A 24,160-nucleotide genomic window follows, 5' to 3' on the forward strand; every position below is an offset into this window, starting at 1 on the left:
GAGCTGTCGAAACACTTTGCTAAGTCTCATCAACCCGGAAGGAAAACCAACAGTGCCTGCATGGATATTTCAGCAACAGTATACACATGCAGTCGCAAACATGGCACTGCTAGTGTGAGCAGCAACCGACTCTAACTGTATTCCAGAAAAATGATGGTTTCGAGTCGGCGCCGATTGATTCAGCAGCTTACAGGGTAAACTTAGGCCTTGCCACCAGATGCAAAGACTATGTGCCCATTTCTTTGGATATGCCTCGTGGATGCTTCCGTGGCGTCCTACCAAATACAGAAACTCTTAGCTAGGCAGATCGTACAGCCATAGAGAAGGAGCTGATTGGAGAAAGAGAGGCTTTGCAGGATATATAAGAAAGATGTAATACGTAGGTCCAGATGACAAATTTGCTTCGGCGCCGAGAGAGTCAGGCTGCTACAGCCGTACACTCCAACCAGCAGGTGGACTGCACCTGTACGCCTACTATGAATAGAAGCACCGCATGAATGACAAGAGTGAATAGTGACGAGGCATGTCTCTCCGATCAACGCTCATGGGACAGCTCAAGACAGTGATAAATATCTTGTGAATTTTGTGAAAGAGTTCAGAAGAGAAGCATTTTGTGTGCGAATATGCGTTATGGAAGGGAATACTTGGGCCGCCGCGATAGCAATCAGTCCGCTCTATCCGAGGGAATAGGACAAGTGGACTTTAAATTTATTCAGATGTATGCCGGAGGTCATAATGTAGCACTGTATAATCCTACAGAGGCAGGCTGTCATGAATCCACCGCTCATCAGTCCCAGAGAAAGAGACCTATGAACAGCTGGCAGCGAGGCTGAACACTGTTGACCAATGTGGTGATGCTCATAAATCGGAGGTTCTAGGAGAGAGTGTCAGCAATGACTTCGCCTTCACTTATCTGGCCGTTTCTGAGATGAATCTGCAGTTTCGCTCGGCTCAGGATGACTCTTGGAGTTGATATACATAAAATATTGAAATGAGGCGGAGCGTAGGATCGGATAACACCCAAAGTGTTACCATATGAAGCCATAGACTGTTATCCGTAGATCTAGAACCCCTTCCATTTTCAGTATAAAATAAGGAGAAGATGCACAGGGTCGTAGGAGAAGATCTGGTCCATCATCCTCTCATCTAACTAACTCCAGTACCCGAACCTCCATAAAAGCTTTTTCCATTCAAGCATTGAACCCCTCACACCTCTATCTAACACCCAAAAAGACCTAATTCCAAGATGCGCTACACCGACATTCTCCTCATCGCCACCACATCTGGTGCCATAGCAGCGGGCCTCGAAAACCGTGGTCTCTTAGCATGCGTTGATACCGTAGCAGAGCACAGATCCGTCACCATGGACCTTCCCACCCTGTCCGCGACTGGTATCGACGAGGACGACATCCCAACCATCACGAAAGCCTGCGAGTTGCCCACGCTCACAGGTACTCACGGCTCTATCTTGACCTCGTTCACCTCCAGGCTGAAGTCTTGAACGAGCGCTCAAAGCAGCGAGCTCAGCGCTGTCTGGTCCGCTTGCAAGGACGAGGACTTTGTCGGCAAGATTACTTCTCTTGCCGAGAACTACGGCCCTGTTTGCTCGGCTGTAGCAGATTTCAGTCATTCCCTCGATGAAACTACAGTGGTTGTGACTACGACCGCTGCCGGTACTGCGGCTACTGAGACTGGAGTCGCAGCTACTGACACCAGAGGGGCGGCGGCTGCTGCTACGACCAGCTTGCCCAACGCTGCGTCGCGAGAGGCGGGGATTGTTATGGTTGCTGTTGCGGCTGCTGGAGTTGTCTTTGCTGTTATTCACTTGGAGAGACTTTCTATTTGACACCCGAGAAGGGGAGCAACGCTATCGGCCGTCTTGCGATGCGATACATGTGGCTGATGTTGAATCACATTCCTTTTGTATAACTTGACGCTCATTGAAACAGGAGGACGATATTGGGAGTGGATCTAGTGCATCATTCAATTTGTGATAGAAGCGGGGGGATGCACGAAGCGTCATCTTGGAGCTTGCAACAGCTTTACTTTGATTTCAAGGTTGGAGAACGGCCAATGAGATATATTGTTTTTTGAAATTTGTATCCTTCTTTCTCTTCGTCTTTCCTAACAATATCAATACTATTACGTCTTAATTTGCTTCCAAGATGTCCAGCATTGTTATTCTACTTTAATACCGATGTTGCCTGCCACAAATCAGCATACACCCAGGTTGGACATGAAGTCGTGTATTTTTGATGAGCGAGATTTTGTGTGACAGACAACATGTTTGCCGCCCAATACCCCTGCCTAGCTCCTCTACTGCCCGCCCAATTCGAACAAACATCTATAGACAGAAACCCTGCGCCCCCGTGGATGTCCCATCTCTACACCGCCGTGTCGTTTCCCCTTCTTCTCCGTTCGTTTTCCACGGATAACCCCAGTCGTCACTGTACTTCTCGATCAGCCGTCTACCTCTTGCGAAGAACATCCTGAGTTCCAGTCATGTCCTGGATGGATTAATCTCTGTCCCGCTGCAACAATGACGCCGAGACTGCACGAGCTGACGGCAACTCAAGTGCTTGAGCTGCTACAAAATAACACAGTCACGGTGGAGACATACGCGCGGGGGCTTCTAGACCATATCAAAGAGACTGAGAGCATCGTAAAAGCATGGGCGTTTCTTGGTGAGTTTGGAGTTTTGCGAAATGCAGAACTTTCTAATATGTCCTAGACCCTGGGCTCGTAATTGCTCAAGCTCGGACTCTCGATCAAGTTCCTGTCGGCGAAAGAGGGCCTCTGCATGGTCTTGCCATTGGAGTCAAGGACATTATGAATTCCAAGGGTAGGATTAAGCTTCGAGGTGTAGTCTATCACTCACACAAGTTAGATATGCCCACGGAGTATGGTTCTCCCATTTATCGAGGGTATCAGCCAAGTTCTGATTCCGCTGCCGTCGCAACCCTTCGCGCCTCGGGTGCTCTAATCTTTGGCTCGTGTTCCTTTGTTCGCTGTTCATCCAGACTCTGACTACGCCAACAGGCAAAACTACGACGACCGAGTTCGCTGTGACAAACTCAGGACCTGACACTACAAATCCTTGTGATCCGAAGCGCACCCCTGGAGGGTCTTCGTGCGGATCAGCCGCAGCTGTGGCGGCGTTGCATGTTCCGCTCAGTCTCGGATCACAAACCGGAGGAAGTCTTATTCGCCCAGCATCATTCACGGGAGTCTATGCTCTCAAGCCGACCTTTAACACTATCTCGACAGAAGGCCAAAAAGCAATCGCGCCCATATTCGACACATGTGGATTCTTTGCTCGATGCGTAGAAGACTTGAAGATCCTCGCTGATGTTTTCGGCATCGAAGATGATGAGCCCGCAAGGGATATGCTACTGGGAGAAATGTCAATTGCTCTTATGAAGACTCCAATGTGGCCCACGGCAGGACCTGGCACTATATCTGCCATCGAGGCGGTCACAGTAATCCTTCGAGAAAGAGGAATCAAGGTTGAAGAGGTCTCATTTCCACCTGAAATATCGGATCCCGAGGAACTAGATAGACTCCAACAAGTCATCACTCAAGCTGAAGCCCGGATTTCCTTTCTCCGAGAATATCGAATTGACAAGGACAATCTGGCTCCAGAGATTTGCGAGATAGTCGAGAACACCGCCAGAATAACGCATAAAGAGAGGGAGCAGGCTTCTGACAGGTATTATCACATGCGACGCATCATCAATGACTGGGCCAGAGGGTACACAGTCATCCTCGCCCCTAGCGCAGAAGACGAGGCTCCTGTTGGGCTCGGTGACATGGGTCGCGCGACCTTCAACACGATGTGGACGGTTAGTGTTCCTCTATACCTATCAGTCACTCTTCAGGCTGACATTCTACAGGGGTTCCATATGCCCGTCGTCAATATTCCTGCTTTTTCTGGAGCCAATGATATGCCCGTCGGCGTTTCACTGGTAGGTCCGAGGTTCCGAGATCAACAACTTCTTACAACGAGCTTGGTCCTCGCTAGAGTCTTTAGAGCCCGGGTACCGAGGCAGCTGTCAGATCCCAGTTGAATACAAGTCGGCAATCACGGCAAATGCTAAGACTTGAGGCGAAAAGTCTGTTGGAACAAAACCTACTATGTCGCTTTGTCTATCCCACCAAACTCGGCTGACAGGATGGACCGAGGCGACTTCATGTCTAAGTGATTTGCTTCTTGTAACCCTTTTGGGAAAAGAGGAAATTCCAATTAGACCCTCATGATTCGACAATGTCCGCACGAGACATATCGCCAAGTTGAGATAAGCCAGATTTCACAGCCCGGGCATGTCTCGCATCCGTTGTCTCAACGCCAGGCTGAAGTGCGAAGGCACGTGAACAAATATACCCTTACTACCGAAGCAGCCATGGCGTGGCCACCTGAGTCGTTGAAACAGAAGATCTTCCCCACATTATTAGGCCTCGCCGGTCAGACCTCGTTAGTTAAGGAATAGCTCGAGGGGCATGAGGAGGGGGACTAAGTAACAAAGGAGCAGCTTAGGTATATATAGAGCGTTAGTAATATACCTCGAGGAAGGGCAGATTTTAGTAATTTATCTTTTAAACCTTAATAATAATTAACTTCTATAAGCTTCTTCCTTATATTATATATTTATTAATAATCTAAAATCTCTATTTATAAAAAGGACTAAGCTAAGAGCTTAAAATACTTATAAAAATAAGATATAGCGAGAGAGTATAATTAGTATTATAATAATAAAAAAAAAAAAATTTATTTTTATTAGACCCCCTAAAGTTACCTCCTCTTTAATAAACGATATAAAAATAGAGCATAGTAAGACGAACTTTATAATAATAATATAAAAAGACCGTATTACTAAGAGTATTAACGAATTTTAAATAAAATAGTAAACCTCTTACCCTTACTTATTAATACCTAAACTAAATAACTAATAATAAATTAATAAAACTATAAAAATAAAAACGATAATTAAAAAAAAAAATCCTTATAATAACGTATAAAGAGCGCTTACGTAAAAAATAAATAAATTTAAAACGCTTATAGAGCTTTTTAAATAGCCCGGCCCCTATATTAAGAGCTACGGTTTTAATTATAATAACCTCGGACGTTAACTTCGATATAAACGGGAACGTAAACCCCTAGACTAAGAATAGCTTAATAAATAAAGCCGTACTTAAAATACCGCTCGAGTAATAATAAAATAACAAGTTTATATTACTTAAGCCTCCGTTTACTAACTCCTTTTTAATTTAAATAAGTATTATAAATAGAATATTTATATTTAAATTACTATCCTTCCCTAACCTATTATATATTAATAAATTAGTACGGGACCTATAGAGCTTTTTATTTAATTACTACTATTACTTCGACTTATAAGCTTAATAAATAAAAATAGACTTTAATAAAATAATATATATAGTTAACTACCTAAGTAGTAATATAAAGACCTCCTAAATATACTATATCTTTAACTATAAAAGGGTCCCTAGGTTTATAATAAACTAAGTTATATAAAAAAAACTAAAAACCTTTTTATAAAATAACCTATTTAATCCCGCTAACTAAAGGATAATAATAAATATATACTTAAATAGTACCTTATAAAGCTAAAAAAAGAGGGTTAATAAGTTCGTTAATTATATTAATAAGCTTAAAATAGAACTAAAATATATTTTAATAAAAAAATAGAGGATCTTTATATTAATAAGTAAGCTACGGCCTAAACTACGCTTTATAATAGTATTATAAATAAAACTTTTGCAAACTTACTTATAACTAATATTATTAATAAGACGTATTAAGTAATCCTTATTATTAATAAGGAGCTTATGAACGCCCCCTAAGTAATATTTTAACTTAAACTTAAATAAGTTAGTAAAGAAATACTGGGGTATTAATAAGCTAGCTACGTAAAAAATACGCCGTAACTTATTTAATAAAAATACTATATATTATAATTATAAAAAAACTAATTATATTATAAAGGATTACCTATAACTATAGGAGTAGTATTAGTAGTATTATAACTATAATAAAACTAAATACCTCGTTAATAGCTACCCTAGCGTTATATACCGTAAATATAACTAAAAAGGGTATAAAGTTACTAACTATTAATTAAACCTCGCTCTAGCTAAGTAGCGCGGACTAGTAATAAACTTAAATACTATTTTAATAAAAAGGGTAGTTAGTAATTAATAAAAGTAGTACTTAAATATCCTAACTTATATATACTTAAACTACGTATAAAAAAAGCTAAGCGCCCTTATTAATTTAGGAATAGAAGGGAACGTAATTAATATTAGGCTACTTAATAACTTTAATACTAATTTACAAATTTACTTATTACTATAGCTAATAAACGTTAAAAATAAATAAATAAAGACGCTAAAGAGCTACTACTTATAGCTTCGAATTACTAATAATAACTACGTAATAAAAATATAGTTATATCGCTTTATAATAACTAATATTATAGTACCTATACTTATACTTAGTTTTCTTTAGTTAAAAAATATTAACCCGCTAATTAATTAAAAATAAAAGAAATAGTAATATCTAATTTACGAATAATATATCTACTTAAACGCCCTAAAAAAGGGGCTACTAAATAACTTAGTTTCGGTAATACTCGTATATATTATAATTAACCTAACTATAAATAGTAACGTAATACTAGCGAGCATAGCTAAGGATTAAAAACTACGATACTAGGACTTTAATAACTTATTTTTAAAAAAGAAAGTTATCTCGCTACTAAATAGAATACTATATAATTACTATATTAAACTAAATAACGCTACGCCTATCTTTTAGGGACTTATTTACTTATTATTAAACTATAAGCTCGAGATTTTATAAAATTATTTAATAAAAGTAGAGGCTAGGGGCTAGATACGCCCTTTTATAAACCCGGCTAAAGTACTTATCTTTTTCGTATTTAAAAAAAGAGGAAAGTTATAATTTTATATTAACTATAAAATAATTAATAAGATTATATAAAAAAACAAAACGCCGCTACTACTAATTAAAAAAATACTAAATAGATTATTTAATACCTCCGTTTTTATAAAACTAGACCTTAAGAACGTATATTACTATATATATATAGCTAAAGGTAATAAATAAAAAACGGCTTTTCGTACTAAATACGGGCAGTTCGAGTACCTAGTTATACTTTTTAGGTTAACTAACGTACCCGTAACTTTCTAAGTATATATTAATAACGTTCTAAGCGGCCTAATTAATACTATTTATATTATATACTTAAATAATATCCTAATATATAATAATAACTACGTAGTATATAAAGAGCACATACGTAGCGTATTATAAAAACTATAATAATAAAACCTATATTTAAACGGTAATAAATACGAGTTCTATATATTATATATAAGATTTTTAAAATATATCGTATTTAATAAAAATATAAAAATAGACCCCGCGCGTACCGAAGCTATAATAAATTAGCTATTTCTAAAGAGTATTAAAAATATATAAACGTTCTTTAAATTTACGAAGTTCTACTATAAATTTATTAATAACTATATTAAAATAACTATACTTTTAATAAACTTATTAAAAAAAGTAAAATTAGGATAGTTAGAGCTATTAATACTTATTATAAAGTTATTTAAGAAGTTATTAATAATATTTATTAATATACTAATACTACGATATTTCGACCTTACCCTACCTACGTAGTTATAAATAAATACTTCGGCTCGAGCTATTAGCTTAGTAATTACGTAATTATTTAAGGGTAATTAGTACCTAATTACTTATAAATTAAAGAAATTAATAAATATAAAGAGCCGCTATAGTATAAGAAATACGGAGCTACTAATTATTATAAATATACTAAAAAACTTATAATACTACCTTATTTATAGCCGAGATTAGGTCGTAATATTTATAAACTATTTTAATTTATAGTTCCTAAATACTAAAAAGAGGCTAAATAAGAAATAGCTACGCTAACTAAATAAACTTATAATGTTTAATATTAAAATTAAGTTTAAGTTAAGTATTAAAAACTTAGTAAATAGACTATTATAAAAACCTAACTATAATAAAAATAATAACGATAATAGAGTAAAAGAGCTATTATTAAAAATAAAAAAAGACCTATATAATATTAAAAATATATAAGAGCCCTTTAAAGTCGTAATAATAAAATATATAAAAACGAGCTATAAGAGCGGCTTTTAAATAAAAAGGATAGTAAGTATTTTAAAAACAAAATTAATAATAATATAGAGAAATAAGTAAAAAAAGTTAAGAGCTCCGGCTTAAGGGAGCCCTAAAAAGTACTTTAAGAGGTATAACGGGGCTACGAACCTAAAGTATTAAAATTATAATATAGTACTTAGGGAGCTACTTAAGCCTATTATTAGAACTATAAATCGCGAACTACTTATTTTATAAAACTCTGATATAATAAGAGTACCTAAAATAGTATTTAATAAAGAGGGGTTATTAATAATAAGTTAACTACGAGCTACTTAATAAAAAGACGCTTTTATAAAAAATAAGTAATAGATTAAAAAAAACTAATAGCCTCGCTTAGTTAAAAAAAAGTAATAATAGAGCTAAGTATACGACTTAAAAGGGCTATTATATTATAGTAGCTATACCTATATACTACTATATAAAGGGCTAAAAAAAGAGGTTATTAAAATATATTATAATATACCTATAGTAGGATATTATAATATAAAGCGAATAATAGCGCTATTAAAACGCTACTATTACTAAAATAAAATAAGTAGGGATATAAAAAGTTATATTAATATTTATATAATATATTAGTAAACGAAGCCTTATTATTATAAGCCGTATAGCTTATTACGCCCCCTACTTACCTTAGTTAAGCTATAATAAGAAATATTACTAAACTTTATTATAAGCTTACCCATATTAACTACGTTAATTAAAAAGCGCCCCTATAACGTAGTACTTATTATAATAAACCGATTTATAAAATATAGTATTTATATTACTATAAAGACGACCCTTATAGCCTAGGGATTCGCAAACCTCCTATTTATAAAAATCTTTATAAAGTTTAGAATACTTAAAAAGATCGTTTTTAATAGGGGCTCGTTATTTATAAATAAGTTTTAAACTTATTTCTACTACTTTTTAATAATAAAGAGGTATTTTAATACTACATTTTACTTATAAATAAATAGTTAAATAGAATAATAAAACTAATACTTAGAGTAGTACTTTTACTATTTCTATACTTAAGACTAATCGGATTAAGTATAGCGTCTTTATTTAGCTAAGTTTATATATAATAACGCTTAGTACTTAGTAATTTATAAAGCGCTTATTAAGGCCCTACTTAGGTTTTTACTTACTTACCCTATATTAATCTTAATAAGGACTTAAGATAGTATATAAAATATCTTAGTTAAAGAGCGTACGGCTTAATTACGAGCTAACTAAAAAAGCTTTACGACCCTTTATATAAAAAGTATACGAAATATATAAGTAATAAGCTAATAAAGCTAAAATAAATATATTATATAAAATAAGTAACTAAGTATTATTATTAAAAAAAAATATTAAAAAGTAGCGCCCTAGCTAAAAGTTAATTAATAAATATCTAAACCTATTTAAAATTAAATTAATAATTAGAATAGCGGGAGTAACTTACTAACTAAACGTACTAATATAATATAAAATATATAATATATTTTATATATCCCTACTTAAGCTATATTAATACTATAAAAAAGCCCCTTAGAAGCCCTTACTTATTAGGGATATAAATAGGGAACTACTTTATAAAATAAAAAATATTATATAATATAGAGGGCTAAAAAGGAAGTAATAATACCTAATCTAGTAAAAGGGATATAGTAGCGATAAAAATACGTAAGAGCTAGCTAAGTATATTAAAAATATAACGTTAATTAATATATATAAAAAACGAGTTTTAATTAAGTAGCGCGCCCTAGTTCTTAATAAGCTTAATAATATAGCGAACTAGCTATTAATAATAAAAAAAGGGGGTTATATAGCTATAACTAAGTAATATAAATGTACTAATTATAAATAATTTCCCTAATCTTTATAACCCGCGGGAGGACTGCCTTTATGTATAAAGGGGCCGCCCTTATCCTTATCTTTAGGATTATTAAAAAAAAAGTAGTTATTTTATTATTAATAAATTTATAAATAATTAGCTACGAATACGGAGTATAGGCGGGGCGACTATACCCCTTTTAAAATATTATTTAAATAGCGTACTTCGTTATAAATAATACGTAATAATATAATTATTATATTATTATAAAATAAAAACGTAGTGCGAGAGGAGCTTATATTTATTTTATTATTATTACTATTAATAACGGGAGTAAAACGGGCCTTTTTATTAGCGCGCTTAAGCGCCCTCTATGTATTATTAATAGTAATTTTATAAGTTTATTAAAGCTATAAAGTAATATTAATAACCTAAATAATAATAATAATAGAGCAATAATAGAGTAATAAACTTCTAAATTATAAACGTTATTATTTAAAATAAGAGTAATACTCTAAAAAGTTCGTATTATAAACTCCGCAGACTTAGGGACCTAAGATATTATTAATTAATATATAAAAAGAATAATAAAATAATAATAATACTAAGCGCTTATTATATCCTTATAAAAATAGTTCTATATAGTATACTTTATATAACGCGCGCTAAATCCTAAAAAAATATTAAATAAAAGAGCGAACTAAGAGCTATAAATTACTAACTTAGCTAATTATAGTACTTAACTTTTAAATTAAATACTTTATATATAATATAAACAGGGTAAAGGAGCGAGCGTACCTAGTTAATTACGATTTTCTTAACGTTTACTTTCTTTTTTTTCTTAATAAGAGTCTATAATAGTTAATATAAGTAGCGTATAAATAATAATATATATATAAAGTTACGGTAAGTAAAAGGAATATTAAGCTTTTTAAGTAAACGGCTATTACCGCTACTACTAAGCGTACCCGTAACGTTAATAACTAGTCCGCTACTAATTATAATAACGTTATTAAAAAGAGCTATACTTATATTAAAATAGAATTAATAATAAATACGGTATAACTTTAAAAAAAACTAACTTAGATATAGGGAGTATAAAAAATTAAAAAGTTTAAAAAACATTCGTTAGCTATAAAATCTACGTAATAAAAAAGTAGTATAAACGCTAATAAAAATAAGAGACTATATATAATTAAAATAATTACGAATAAAAAAAAAAAAAAATCGGGAATCGTAGTAGTTTAAAAGGGGGTTAATATTAGTAAATAAAAATAAGGTAACGACTACTTAAGTACCGGTAGTTATAAAAACGGACTATAAATAAGAACGACCTAAGTATAAAATTATAAAGCTAACTAAATTTATTATTTAAAATAAGGGTCTATACTTAGGCTAATAAGCGCCGCTTTTACCTACCCTCGTACCGTATATTAAAAAACTTTATAAATAAAAAATTAATATAATATATATAAGCTATAAGCGGCCTTTAGGACAAAGCCTAGGGGAGGGAGTACCCTATTAAGCCTCGCTAATTAGACCTCGTTAATTAAGGAATAGCTCGAGGGGTATAAAGAGGGGGACTAAGTAATAAAAAAGTAGCTTAGGTATATATAGAGCGTTAGTAATATACCTCGAGGAAGGGCAGATTTTAGTAATTTATCTTTTAGACCCTAATAGCAGTTAGCCTCTATAAGCTTCTTCCCTGTGTTATACACCTATTAACACACATGCAGAGGCCGGATTCTGAAAACGCAATTTGCTTTACGATCCGTTGCAAGAAGATAGGACCGGAAAGACATTTTAGTCTCCAGGACTGTGATACAGGGCTGAGATCTCCATCCCGAAAGGGATGGAGAATAAGGGACAGAGGAATCATGGCTGAACTCTGGTAGCGTTCCAGTCTGCGATTGGATGTTTTTCATTGCGAGCAACAACATCGAGAAGAGTGCAAGAACTTGGATCACGTGGAATCTTTTAACTTGTTGTTGTTGGCGGTGGAAATGCATATATGATTGATGCGGACGCCCTTGCTCGGCCAGCCCGGCTGCAAGGGAGTTTTAGAGAATCAAAGTTCATCTCGAAATCCCAGCGTTCTGCAGTATCATTCCTCTGATTCCATCCGCTGGAGACAAGCATCACCATGGCGTCTATCGAGACTGAAGCACAGACAGAGAGCAGAAAGCTCGTTCTCTGCTTCGATGGCACAGGCAACTCGTTCAGTGGCTCCGGCTCTGACACCAATGTCGTGAAGCTCCTGCGTATGCTCGATCGCAATGAGAAACACCAGTACCACTACTACCAGAGTAAGTCGAGTCAACGCTGAGGATTTCTTTGGGTATAGTAATCTCTTACACACTATTGACAATAGCCGGTATCGGAACATACGACGTTGACGACACAAGTGTCAACAAGAACTGGGTCAGCGAGGTCCGCAGCAATATCTCTCAGAAGATCGACATGGGCTTTGGGACCACGTTCGATTCCCACGTCATTGCTGGATATCGGTTCCTCATGCGCTACTATGAGACTGTAGGTTTGATACGATGTGTACTCAACGACTCCTGGTGCTGACGATTATCTCAAGGGTGACAGAATCTACATCTTTGGCTTCAGTCGTGGGGCCTTCACCGCCAGATTCCTGTGTCGCATGGTCAACACCGTTGGTCTTCTCTGCAAGGGTAACGAAGAGATGGTACCCTTTGCATACAAACTCTACCAAGACCATCTAGCAAAAGTCAAGAAGAGCGGCAAAGAAGAAAAGGCCACCGTGATCAATCCGACTGATGCCCGAGAGACCAGCGGCCAAACAACCAAGAACACGAAAGCCCCCACCGTCAGTACCTACGAAACGCCTGCGAGTCCACCAGATACGCCCGTTGATGAGGCCTTCCCCATCGGAATCAGCAGCTCCAATGACGCAATCAAGAAGCCCAAGGGCTGGAGAAGAAGAGGCAAGAGAAACGAGATGGAGGCCTTCAGCAAGACCTTTTGTCGCAAGGAAGAGGGCGACTGCGGGAAAGAAAACATCAAGGTCTTCTTTCTCGGCATGTGGGACTGCGTCAACTCCGTTGCAGTCCTCGAGAAGGTTGGCGACAAGCCAGCCTCTGTCAAGGGTACCGCAACCTATGTGCGCCATGCTGTTGCTGTGGACGAGTTCCGAGTCAAGTTCAAGCCTGCTCTTCTCGCGCAAGATATTACCAAACTTTCCAACAAGGGAAGGCACCGCCATGCTGAAGATGACATCAAAGAAGTGTGGTTCCCTGGAAACCATGGCGATGTTGGTGGGGGTTGGTCGGCAATCAAGGATGATCCGACATGGAAAGACAGAGAGCTCCAGAGGATCAGGGAGGAAAAGTTGAAAAACGGTGACTTCAGAACGGATGATATTCCTGACTACTTGAACCCCCCAACTCTTTGGAATAGGTTTTTGAGAATGCTTGGGAGGGGACGAAAGGAAGAAGAGCTCGATGATAGCGAGGATATGCAGCTGAGCGATATTCCTCTTTCTTGGATGATCCGCGAGCTTGAGCTCGCGGACGAGGAGTACAAAAAGAAGAGTGAGGAGAACGGTAAGAAGAATGAGACGGGGCTGAAGTGGCGGCCAAGACGCTTGGACAGATTCAAGCAAAGCATCTACCAGGATCAGGTGAAGCAGGAGCAGGCCCTGAAGGGATGGATCCATGACCTTCTTCGGCCTGGAAAGGGAATGGGCTACTTCAAGCCATTTATGTGGTACCTGCTTGGTAAGTGACTCTCGGATCATCCATATCTTGACTAGGTGGCTGACATGATGACTTAACATTTGCAGAGATTTGCCCTCTTATTAAGAGATGGGAACTCGATGACAAGACCAAACAGTGGAAGCTTTGCCAGTGGCCCCTCAACAAAGGCGGTCCTCGAGATATACCCCGCAACGCCATCTTACACGAGTCTCTACACCGACGTCTCCATAATGATGAACACTACGAACCACAAAACAACCATGGCAACTTGAAGGAGGCATGTTTGAAGAAGAACCGTGATCATTACGATCCTCATCAAGATCACGAAAGGGGTTGTGCAGAGAGTTGTTTCCACAACACTTGGAAGTTCAAAGCACATGGAGATCATGCGGATCAAGTCGTGTCTCAGACAACGAATTGAAGAGAGCATCCTCTTCAAATCGGGTTGCGAATCTGTGCAATATATTTATCTGAGGAGTCATTTTTACGGGGTCCATTTGTGTAGTCCTTGACTGTATTCAAATTCATATGGTTCAGTTACCTGACAAGTGCCCCGGTGATATTTACGAATGTGCCGGACCAACGATTGTTTGTACATATAGGTGCATTATTAAGCAAGTATCCTCGAGGTATTGAGGATTAGCGATTCAAAGCCTAAGATGTCCTTCGTGATGACCCAAATCTTCTCCGATCTTCAAGATGGAGGGTTCCGGTTCTACTTCTGGAAACCTCTCTGGCCTTGGTAGGTTCTTGTACTTCAGAATCTGCTCTGAGATGCCATTTTCATGCTGCCACTTTAGTATTGGGTCGTGCGCCACACACTGCCTCTTGATGTTGAAATCAGGATACGGATTCTCCTGTGTTCTCATCCAATTATGGGAGATCAAGTCCAAGCTCGGGTTGCAAGTGAGAGCTTGTAAGAGGATATCAATCTGTTGAACATGTTAGAAAGGGTGAAAAGAAAATACCGTGTGCGATTCCGACTCACACAATGTGCCAGGTGTGCCTGGTGTCGTTTTGGCGCCATTGAGCTAGTGCCATCGTCAACCAACGTTCACATACGGTCGCTCGATGACCCCAGTAGACGACTTACATGTTCCTGTAATCATTACCGTAGTAGTAGTCAAAGTAAGCATACTTGCGAACTGCATTGAGGCAGTGAAGTTGATGCTGCATGTCAATTTCAACGAGATACTTGTCCGACCCGACACCCCACTCCTCTGGGATAGAGACAGATATCTCAGGATCTTTGCCCATTTTCCTGAGTGCATCACCACTTATGCCAAAGTACTCAATCCGCGCCATGTCGTCCCAAGCTTTATCGACCTCTTCACTGGGTTGCTCGCGCCATATGCGTGGAGGTGTGTAATCATTGAACAACGTTCCTTTGACCTCGACTGTTTCTAGCTGGATGGGAACATCGTCGAGAATTGGACCTGTGCCACAAATCATTTCAGCAAGACTGAGATTGAATTTAGGTAAGACAAGATTATCCTACTGTAGGGTGACACGCGCTTCATCAGATGGACCGGGTCATTGAGCCATCTCGAAGAGACGAGAAGGACCCCGCATGATGTGAGGAAGAATATCGCATTGACCGCAGTAATGACCTTTGACTGAAGGCTCCATTGTCCTCGAACTTGTCGAGGTTCATGCCATGTTGGCTAGATTTCGTCAGTGAGCTACTACCCAGTTTTCTGAGAACGCGAGTTTCCAATGATTGTAAGCTTACGGTAGGGCACAAATCGTCGGTTGAGTCTTGATCTGAGACACTTTGATAGATCTCTTTCATTTTCGACAAAGAAATGGTTGATGCCGGAGGTAGGTTTCAGCTCGAGAATACTCCCTGGTAAGAGGCTTGGACATCCCTTTCCGACAGGATGATATCGATAGTGGATCGGAAATCTCGGGGCTCTGATCACCGACAGCGAAAAGAAGGATTCTGCCGACGATGCCGTGATCGCTTGTAATCGTCAGTTGCGATGGTATCACCTGCCAAATCCTGTCAAGCCTCATTTGCATACCTGGTTTACATCGTCGGGTGTCGACCTCACATTCCAATATGATACGGCGGTCTCGAATTAAGTAATACACAAGGATGGCTGAAGGATTCGCCAAGAATGAGGAGGATTGCCAAGAACATGACGATTAAGTACAAAATGGGATCCATTCCGCGACACTGAGGGGGCAAACCCTCGGCTTGTGAGCAAAGGGGAAGGTTAGCTCGAAACTCGGGCAAAGGAATCGGACTGATCGCTCGATTCTGTCTGGTGGATTTAAGGCGCATAGGAGTAAGCAATTGCATATCATGTCGAAGGGAGGGGTAGAGGAGCGAAAGAAGAGATAACACTCCTCTTGAACCCCGGGGACTGATCCTACAGCGGCGAGGACCGGAACCACCTAAGGTGAACAAAGGTGGCGCTAGTTCATAGACGCGCTGTTTCTACAGCGCAGGTGCTTAGTTGACTGGCGATTGATACAGGTACCAATTCCCAGTGAGCCTTGTTAACTGCCCAGTCTTTTCGGTAACTATGGGTTGTGCGGTGCTTGGCATAGTGGGATGTGTGCCTACCTTCTTCATGTGGCTAGAATATTCATCCCCTGTTCAATCGGGGTCAGCCAGTCAAGAGAAAGAGAAGTGAGTCTAGCTAGGAGCGAATGGCTTCATTACTTCATGTGAGATTTACGCATGCCGTGTTTGGTATGAAAGGTGTGAATTCGAGCCGAAGGAACGGAACGAAGGATTGTTGACTGTCACGTTGGCGGCGTGTATTCCGGATGTGTACTCTGCGGGCGTATTGTTCCTCGTGCTGCATTTCGTTAACGCAAGGGGTGCTTACGACTGTCACATCGTGAGTGGTGATCCAGACAGGCCGGAAGAAGGACGAGAGAGAGGGGAAATGTAGAATTGAAAAAGGCATGTAATATTGATTCTATCTTGATTGACAGTCGTAACACCATCACTATAATACCGTGCCCAAGATCAGTCCTGTTGCTTTGAGACTTAGTATCATCGCCGTTCTTCTCGTTCTACATCAAAATGCGTGTCCAAACCCTTCTTACCACTGTCGCCGCTTGCGCTTCGTTGGCTTACGCCGCGCCGGTTGCCGTTGAGGCATACGGCCCTCCCCTCAACCCTCACATTCCGGCCGTTGAGTCCAAGAGAGAAAACACGATCGAAGCCTATGGTCCTCCCGTCAACCCTCATATCATCTCGAAGAAAGATGCCGTCGAGGCTTACGGCCCTCCTACCAACCCTCATATCGTCTCAAAGAAGGACTCAGTTGTTGAAGCTTACGGTCCTCCTCTGAACCCGCATATTCCCGCCGTTGATACCAAGAGAGACGCGGTCGAAGCTTACGGTCCTCCCACGAACCCTCACATCATCTCCAAGAAGGATGCTGTTGTTGATGCATACGGCCCGCCGACAAACCCGCACATTATTTCCAAAGAGTAGGGAAATCGAGAGGAAGTTTTGTACGGAGAAGCAGAAGCAAGGCAACGGCTCGTGACAGCATGGGACAAACATCTATGGATTTTGTTGGCTGTATTACGGCAAAGAGTGTGCTTGGAGACATCGAACAGACAGTCTGGAGTATCAATGAAAAATTGCGAAGCCGAAAATGGAGCCCTCAACCCAACGTCCTCAGGACATCAGAGTCTGGGACTTGTGAATGTAACGCCCATTTTGGCACTTATGCCTCAAGACAAAACTGTATGTACCGCAAAAGCAAACGATTTCCGAAACCGAGAATCGAACTCGGGGCTATGCCTAACCTCTCAAAGAGGTGAGAGGGCATCATGTTGGCCACTACACCATATCGGATGACGATGCCTTGAACTTGAAGAATTTGCACTATGACGGTAGGGTACGTTGTGGTTCTGCCCTAAACGAGTAAGGTCGGTGAGATGCAGATTCTCTGTCCTTAGACACCCCACATTCAGGAGAACTGTCAGGTAGATCTGCCTGGGCTGACCCTGCTTAACTGCACAAGGGTCAACGTGCTTAAGGCCTAGCACGCTAAAAACATTGAACTCACCCTTGCTGGATCTAGAGCTAAGTACAGTGGTAAGTCGATCTCCACATTAGTCAAGAAGTCGAGGACGATTGAGCAAACGCTTCTCATTCGAATGGCACTTGAATGCGATTCGCTGATGTCGGCGTCCGTGCTATGACGACACCAAAGCTTCTCCTCAGTGCCGCGACCTGCACTTCGCAACACTACGTCTGACATTGAGCCAAAAAATGAGAGTTCGCCGATGACTCTTTCAGACAGAGATCGATTTCCATCTCCCGCCAACCGACGCAAGGCCCCAATTGCAGTTTTCAAACGGGTGACATGATTCCAGAGAGCACCCGGCCAGTTCGGACCATGGTAGTCGGCGACTCCATGTCTCAAGGCCGTGAAGGGGACTTTGCATGGCGATATAGGCTATGGCAGTGGCTCACAGAAGAGAAGATCAACTTTGAATTTGTTGGTCCGTATGAAGGAACAAAGACTCCGGATCAACCTCGTCCACCGCAACCACCGGCTCTGAAAGACGACCCGCTACCAGCACCTGACATGCCAATAGACCATGGCGGCTATGCTGCAGGCGTGCACTTCAACTCTCACCACTTCTCAGTTTGGGGTCGCCAAGCAACACAGTGTAAAGACCTCATCGAGGAGCAGGTGGCGCGATTCAGGCCTGACTATCTGCTTGTTATGCTTGGCTTCAACGACATGGGCTGGGGTGTCGCGGATGCCGAAAATACTCTCGGTGCCATGAAGAAACTCGTGGATAATGCACGCACTGCGAAATCAGATATCAACTTCGCTCTTGCTGACGTACCGATGCGGACGCCAATTGATGGGGCAGAGAAACTTCCTGCCATGGTGGAAGAGTACAACCAGCTTCTACGAACATCAGTGCCAAAGTGGTCATCCTCTGAGTCTCCGGTTGAGTTGGTGGAGGTTCGGCGTGGATACCATTGTTCCCAAGGAAGTTACGATGGATTACATCCAAATGCTTTGGGCGAATTTCAGATTGCAAGAGCCTTCTCTCGGACTTTGTCCCGAAAGTTTCGCATTGGAAACCAAGATCTCACTATTCCACAAGAGATCCCACAAAGACCGACGCCAGTGCCGGCGAATGTTGTCGCGGAAGCAGTTCCCTACGGAATTTCTGTTAAATGGGATCCGGTGTACGGCGCTATCGGCTATGATGTCAGAATTCGCAATAATGACAACCTGCCATGGAAGGAGTCGAGAACAGATGTAGCCCAGTACAACTCGACGTGGACCCAAGAAGGGCAGGAGTATCAGTACCAAGTCCGGACCTTTAATGGAGAGGGCCTTAGGTCCGCCTGGTCTCATACGGTATCAGCAACTGCTCACCCGAAAACAGCTCCGGGGCCTAGGAAGATCATCACCAAACCTGACCTGTATCAGGTCCTTGTCAAATGGGAAGAGCCTCAGGGGCAAATCGAAGTGGACCGATACGAGATCATCCTCGTAGACCTCTCATTACCGGGATCTTTTCCGACTGCTATGGCGCTGAGAGAAACTGCGACAACATTCACCGACCTATCGGCAGGCCATCGGTATGGGTTGGCGATCAGTACTTGGACAAACTACGGAGGTGGTATTCCGGCAGGAGGCCGGAGCTTCATTGCTGGCAATGGCAAGCCACCGACTCCAACTCAGCTCCAAGTTGAGGTTCAGAATTCCATCACCGTGCACCTAAAGTGGGAAGAGTCGAAGGGCGCAGCGGGATATCGCGTGTGGGTGCGGAACCTAGTCGAGAGATCGGACTTCGAAGAAGACGGAGAAACTGAATTTGCGGAATATGGTATTGCATTTCTGATGCCAGGCGCTTGGAACTTTGAGTTTTGTGTTTCTGCATACAACGGAAGCCTTGAGTCGGAGAGATCAGGCAGCATTATTCCACTTAGAGACGACATAGAATCTCGGTGAGGCGCAATGCTGCCTAGCCGAGGTGGGTTGGAAGCTGTCACTGGACGCCTGGTTTTTAGCGCTTATTTCGGTTTCAGATTTTGAGCTCTGCATATGCAGATGGCTTGAAAAGAATTGAGGCGTGTAACCGGCTAGGTCTATGACCTGACTTTGGTTTTCCGACCGATCTTCAGATCTTCTGGGTCAACTTTCTCAAAAAGCATCAACGCGAACCCAATACCTCATTAAGATGGCAGTTCAGATAGTGCCGATCTCCCTAGAGCACGCTCTTAAAAAACGCTCCGGGAGAGGTACGAAACCAGAATCGTTTGATTTCTTTCACGTGCTCGGAACAACAGGATGCTCAGTCCAGTGCGCCATTTTCGATTCATGGAGCACATTATCCCGAGCGGGCACAGCGAAACTGAGGGTAGAACATGACAACTTTACTAATCACGGGAAGAAAAAGGTTGCTCGAGGAAAGTCTTTCACGTACGGGGACTTGAATCACTCAGCCCAGAATGGCTGTGGGAGCTGCAAGGCTCTGAACACTATGTTCGATAGCGCACTTACCAAGAACTTTGGTCCAATTGCCCCCTCTACGACATTCCGCTGGACGGGAAAATTCAGTGGCACTCTAGAAATGGATGCTCCCGATGGCAAAGTGTACTATGTCAGACTTTTCAACGTGGCGGGGTCCAGCAATGTCTTTCGCCGATTACAATCCACCAACGGCGTGGCTGGGGATACCTCTTCCGATCTAAGCTTGCAGAGAATTCGGACTTGGATCAATGACTGCGAACTACACAACAAATGTGGCACGGGAAGAGACATGAAATTGCCTACGAGGCTCGTTGATGTGACTCAGCTCGGAGACAAACTTGGAGTCCATCTAGTAGTTACAGCTGGACAAATAGGCACATACATGTGTCTGAGCCACTGCTGGGGAAAGATCAAGATCAAATGCAAAACGGAAACCGACAATCTGAAAAGGCAACTCGAGTCAATACCTTGGTCTTTGCTTCCACCCAGCTTCCAACAGGCAGTCGAGATCACGAGGAATCTCGGGGTTCGCTATCTCTGGATTGACTCACTTTGCATCATCCAAGATGACAAGATAGATTGGGAGAAAGAGGCAGCTCAGATGGTCAACGTGTACCGCAACTCATACGCCACAATTGCCGTAAGCTGGTCTCATGATTCTGAGGGAGGCTGCTACTCAAAGACAATTCCAAGCCAGTTCTTTCAGATCACTACTGAATGTGGCGACGAATTCAGACTCGCCTTGATAACCGGTGAAAAGCGGGACGAAATGTCGGAATACGCCAGGGTACAAGAGTATTTCCCCCTTTTCAATAGGGCTTGGTGTCTTCAGGAACGTCTTCTCTCGCGGCGGATCATCCATTGCAACTATGGAGAAATGGCATTTGACTGTGCCAACGGGTACTCATGCGAGTGCGGAGGAGAGCAACACCAGAATTGGCACAATTTGATACGGTTCTCCGGCACATATATACCGCTACGATCTCGGTCGAAGTACCTGGCACTGCTGAATAACCCTATGACAACTTCAATAACCGCCATCGCCACGAAGAATGGGAAAATCGATCCTTATGAGAGATGGCACCGCGTTATCGGCGAGTATACCTGCCTCAATCTTACGTTCACTGGAGATATGCTCCCGGCACTTTCAGGCCTTGCTCATGAGACTGCTGAAGTGACAAATGATACCTATCTGGCTGGTATGTGGAAGAATAATCTTGAACAGGACCTCATGTGGCGCGTTGTTACTGTGGCGGATTGGAAGAAGCAACGCGCGAAGATACTAAAACGAGGATGGATCGCCCCGACTTGGTCTTGGGCATCCACAGGAAGTGGCTGCAAAGTAGACTATCCTACGTTTCAGAATGCCGAGTTATTGGACTACAAGACTCCCGGGATTATGGAAACAGCCCAGATAAGCTGTTCACCTTCTGGGGCTGACCTCTATGGCTCGGTGTCCTTTGGCTTCCTGACAGCGGTGATAAAGCGCCTGTCTATCATGATACAGCGACCGTGCTCACACTGGGATCGGAAGCGACGTTGGACAAATTGGATATACGGCAGGTATCTGCTTTATGCCCGGGAAGACAAGCGAGAGTTTCGGGAAGAACGTGCGCCTGTGACTGGTGAGGCACCACTTGAGTTTGGGACTGCGGAATCGGAGGTATGGGTTGACCCTTCAGTTGAGCGAATGAATTCCTGCTTCATACGCAATAGCCGACCTGAAGAATTCCCGGAATTGTGTAGGCATTGCACCTTTCTTCCTGCTGAGTTGATCTACATCAAAGGTTATGGTTTGGGCAGCAGGAATGCACGGACAAAAGGCACACGGGATTCTTTTCTCATTGTTGCCAAGGACGCGACAAGTTCTTACATCAGAGTAGGGTTATTGGAGGTTATTTGCGATGATTGGGCTGAAAGGCAGATCTGGTATCGAAACGTCTGGGCAGCTGCAAAGCCCGAGACATCGATCACAATCTACTGATCCATAAGTATTGAGACATTCGTTACTTTGTTTTTGACATAACTTCGAATCACGGATGAGATCATACTGTAACTTAGAATACCAGCAATGTTACTTGTTCCATAGTGACCACCTCAATCATATCTCTTCGCAAGGTCATAATAAGTACCAGTGTGAAGGACAAACGCTTAGATAACTACACAATCTTGAAAATCTCACGCCCTGATTTTTCGAAACAATCTTTCAGACGCCCCAGATTCGATACGCCCAGATCCCGCGTATGTTTCCCTTTGATATATTCCCGATATCTTATTAACCAATCTCGAATGCTGGGCTCTAGAGTTGAATGTTCGTTCGGGATGGCCGGCACTTGTGAGAATCCTTGTTCTACAAATCGGACGTAACCAAGACGTTCATACTCAATGTGTCCATCTGCGGTTGCGGCTCGTTTTGATCGGATCACCAGACAGGCCATATCAGGATGTTTGCCTGTGTTGGCACCGAAATCCGTTATGCGAATAATGCGAACGGGAATCGACCACCCGGAATTCGCGTCAATGATCGGAGCGTCCAAATGCAAGCCCCTAGTATGGCTGTCGCCTTGGCTAATCCATAAGTTCCCGACAACGAGCCAGATAGGACTGACACCATATTCAACGAGTACTCCCGGCCATTTCACGAGTGTTCCGGAGATCGCAAAAGTTGAAAGTAGAAGGTAGGCAGAGTCAAGCTCTCCAGTTGGATCGACAATACCAGCTGGAACGCAAACTGCTTCCAGAATATCTGCAACAGGAGAGTAATCTTCGCTCCCTATCATCCCCAACGAGAACCAGCTGCCCTTGCCAGAGTTTCTGCAATCTGAGTCAGAGTCGAAGCGAATAAAGTCGTCGTTGTGGTACTCAAGAGATGCCCACGACCATGTCGGGGCCCTCCATGCAATAGGACGCTTTTCAGGTTTATAGACGAGCCACAAAAGATCTAGATGTAACGAGTCCATCCATAGCCCCGCTCGATAGAGTTTCTCGTAATCGGGATTCCACACTTTTGCAATGCCGGCCAAAGCCGGGAAGATGTCCTTTGAAAATGTCAAGTTCAGAGCACAGTAAGACTGTACTGTTTGTCGCCACGTTTTGACGCTTTTGGTCCACTTGGGCGAATGGAGTAGTGCCGGGGTAAACTTGCTGTAGTCCAGATTTTTGTCTTGGCCATTTCCTGGTGCTGAGGGTGGCAGTCCTTCTGCAATCCAATTGTACTGCCCACTCAACTCGGCCAAACTACCTGAGAACTGGATCTTCTCAGGCAAAGAGGTGGAGGTTGAGATCTCACCGCACTCGCATGTCCTCGCCGAGCGACATTCCCAATTCAATTCAGAACCGGCAAAGTGTACAACTCTACCTGAGAGCAGACGTTCCTGAAACACCCACGCCCGTTTTGTGATAGGGAAGTAGGACCAGAAGCTATCAATATGTAGCAATTCCGAATACGCGTATAGTTTGAGATCTGAATCATCCACATCATTCATGAGTGACAGCTGGTGCGATTGATGTTTAGGATCCAAGGAAGAGGTGTAAAGCCCGCGGCTGGAGTCGACTGCTTTGGAAGCTGCGAGCGTTATGTAGGCATTCTGATAAATGTCGGCCATTTTGGCGGCCTCTCTCTGCCAGTCGAGAGGATCATCCTGAATGATGCAAAGGGAATCGATCCAGATATACTTGAGGCCAAGTCGGTGGGTAAAGTCGATTGCGTCTCTGAAAGTGGGAGGAAGACCTGACCACTGGATTTCATTGGTGAATTGAGAGAGATTCTTCTTCAGTGTTCGCAACAATGGACGCTTGCCCCAAGGGTGGCTCAGGCAGGCGTATTTGCCAGTAGCACCATTCGTCTTGAGCAAACGTACTTCAGACGCCTTTCTGCCAATGCAAATAAGCCTAGTCG

The 24,160-nt window shown here is 41.7% G+C and overlaps 9 protein-coding genes across 9 annotated transcripts; 6 read left to right on the forward strand and 3 right to left on the reverse strand.

Annotated features, from left to right (window-relative positions):
• Nucleotides 1–1,246: 1,246 nt before the first annotated feature.
• On the forward strand, nucleotides 1,247–1,846 carry CCOS01_08408 (uncharacterized protein; the record flags this gene model as incomplete). Its single annotated transcript, XM_060456569.1, has 2 exons — nucleotides 1,247–1,434; nucleotides 1,507–1,846. The coding sequence occupies 2 exons, from the start codon at nucleotides 1,247–1,249 to the stop codon at nucleotides 1,844–1,846; spliced, it is 528 nt and encodes a 175-aa protein (XP_060312843.1).
• Nucleotides 1,847–2,539: 693 nt separating this feature from the next.
• Nucleotides 2,540–4,067, forward strand: CCOS01_08409 (amidase; the record flags this gene model as incomplete). Its single annotated transcript, XM_060456570.1, has 3 exons — nucleotides 2,540–2,684; nucleotides 2,774–2,842; nucleotides 3,040–4,067. 3 exons carry the CDS (start codon nucleotides 2,540–2,542, stop codon nucleotides 4,065–4,067), a joined length of 1,242 nt encoding a protein of 413 aa, XP_060312844.1.
• A 7,712-nt stretch (nucleotides 4,068–11,779) lies between these two features.
• Nucleotides 11,780–12,067, reverse strand: CCOS01_08410 (uncharacterized protein; the record flags this gene model as incomplete). The annotated part of the gene is made up of 1 exon (XM_060456571.1): nucleotides 11,780–12,067. The coding sequence occupies one exon, from the start codon at nucleotides 12,065–12,067 to the stop codon at nucleotides 11,780–11,782; it is 288 nt and encodes a 95-aa protein (XP_060312845.1).
• A 134-nt stretch (nucleotides 12,068–12,201) lies between these two features.
• CCOS01_08411 (uncharacterized protein) lies at nucleotides 12,202–14,204 on the forward strand (the record flags this gene model as incomplete). The annotated part of the gene is made up of 4 exons (XM_060456572.1): nucleotides 12,202–12,364; nucleotides 12,430–12,590; nucleotides 12,646–13,804; nucleotides 13,870–14,204. The coding sequence occupies 4 exons, from the start codon at nucleotides 12,202–12,204 to the stop codon at nucleotides 14,202–14,204; spliced, it is 1,818 nt and encodes a 605-aa protein (XP_060312846.1).
• A 226-nt stretch (nucleotides 14,205–14,430) lies between these two features.
• Nucleotides 14,431–15,575, reverse strand: CCOS01_08412 (uncharacterized protein; the record flags this gene model as incomplete). Its single annotated transcript, XM_060456573.1, has 5 exons — nucleotides 14,431–14,715; nucleotides 14,772–14,814; nucleotides 14,877–15,219; nucleotides 15,282–15,447; nucleotides 15,516–15,575. The coding sequence occupies 5 exons, from the start codon at nucleotides 15,573–15,575 to the stop codon at nucleotides 14,431–14,433; spliced, it is 897 nt and encodes a 298-aa protein (XP_060312847.1).
• Nucleotides 15,576–16,823: 1,248 nt separating this feature from the next.
• Nucleotides 16,824–17,240, forward strand: CCOS01_08413 (uncharacterized protein; the record flags this gene model as incomplete). The annotated part of the gene is made up of 1 exon (XM_060456574.1): nucleotides 16,824–17,240. One exon carries the CDS (start codon nucleotides 16,824–16,826, stop codon nucleotides 17,238–17,240), a length of 417 nt encoding a protein of 138 aa, XP_060312848.1.
• Nucleotides 17,241–18,156: 916 nt separating this feature from the next.
• CCOS01_08414 (fibronectin type III domain-containing protein) lies at nucleotides 18,157–19,740 on the forward strand (the record flags this gene model as incomplete). The annotated part of the gene is made up of 1 exon (XM_060456575.1): nucleotides 18,157–19,740. The coding sequence occupies one exon, from the start codon at nucleotides 18,157–18,159 to the stop codon at nucleotides 19,738–19,740; it is 1,584 nt and encodes a 527-aa protein (XP_060312849.1).
• A 229-nt stretch (nucleotides 19,741–19,969) lies between these two features.
• On the forward strand, nucleotides 19,970–22,246 carry CCOS01_08415 (heterokaryon incompatibility protein; the record flags this gene model as incomplete). The annotated part of the gene is made up of 2 exons (XM_060456576.1): nucleotides 19,970–20,453; nucleotides 20,595–22,246. 2 exons carry the CDS (start codon nucleotides 19,970–19,972, stop codon nucleotides 22,244–22,246), a joined length of 2,136 nt encoding a protein of 711 aa, XP_060312850.1.
• A 291-nt stretch (nucleotides 22,247–22,537) lies between these two features.
• Nucleotides 22,538–23,867, reverse strand: CCOS01_08416 (uncharacterized protein; the record flags this gene model as incomplete). The annotated part of the gene is made up of 2 exons (XM_060456577.1): nucleotides 22,538–22,561; nucleotides 22,617–23,867. The coding sequence occupies 2 exons, from the start codon at nucleotides 23,865–23,867 to the stop codon at nucleotides 22,538–22,540; spliced, it is 1,275 nt and encodes a 424-aa protein (XP_060312851.1).
• Nucleotides 23,868–24,160: the final 293 nt, after the last annotated feature.

Source organism: Colletotrichum costaricense (assembly GCF_030867565.1).
Source record: "Colletotrichum costaricense strain IMI 309622 chromosome Unknown Scaffold_8.1, whole genome shotgun sequence".
NCBI classification, from domain to species: Eukaryota; Fungi; Ascomycota; class Sordariomycetes; order Glomerellales; family Glomerellaceae; genus Colletotrichum; species Colletotrichum costaricense.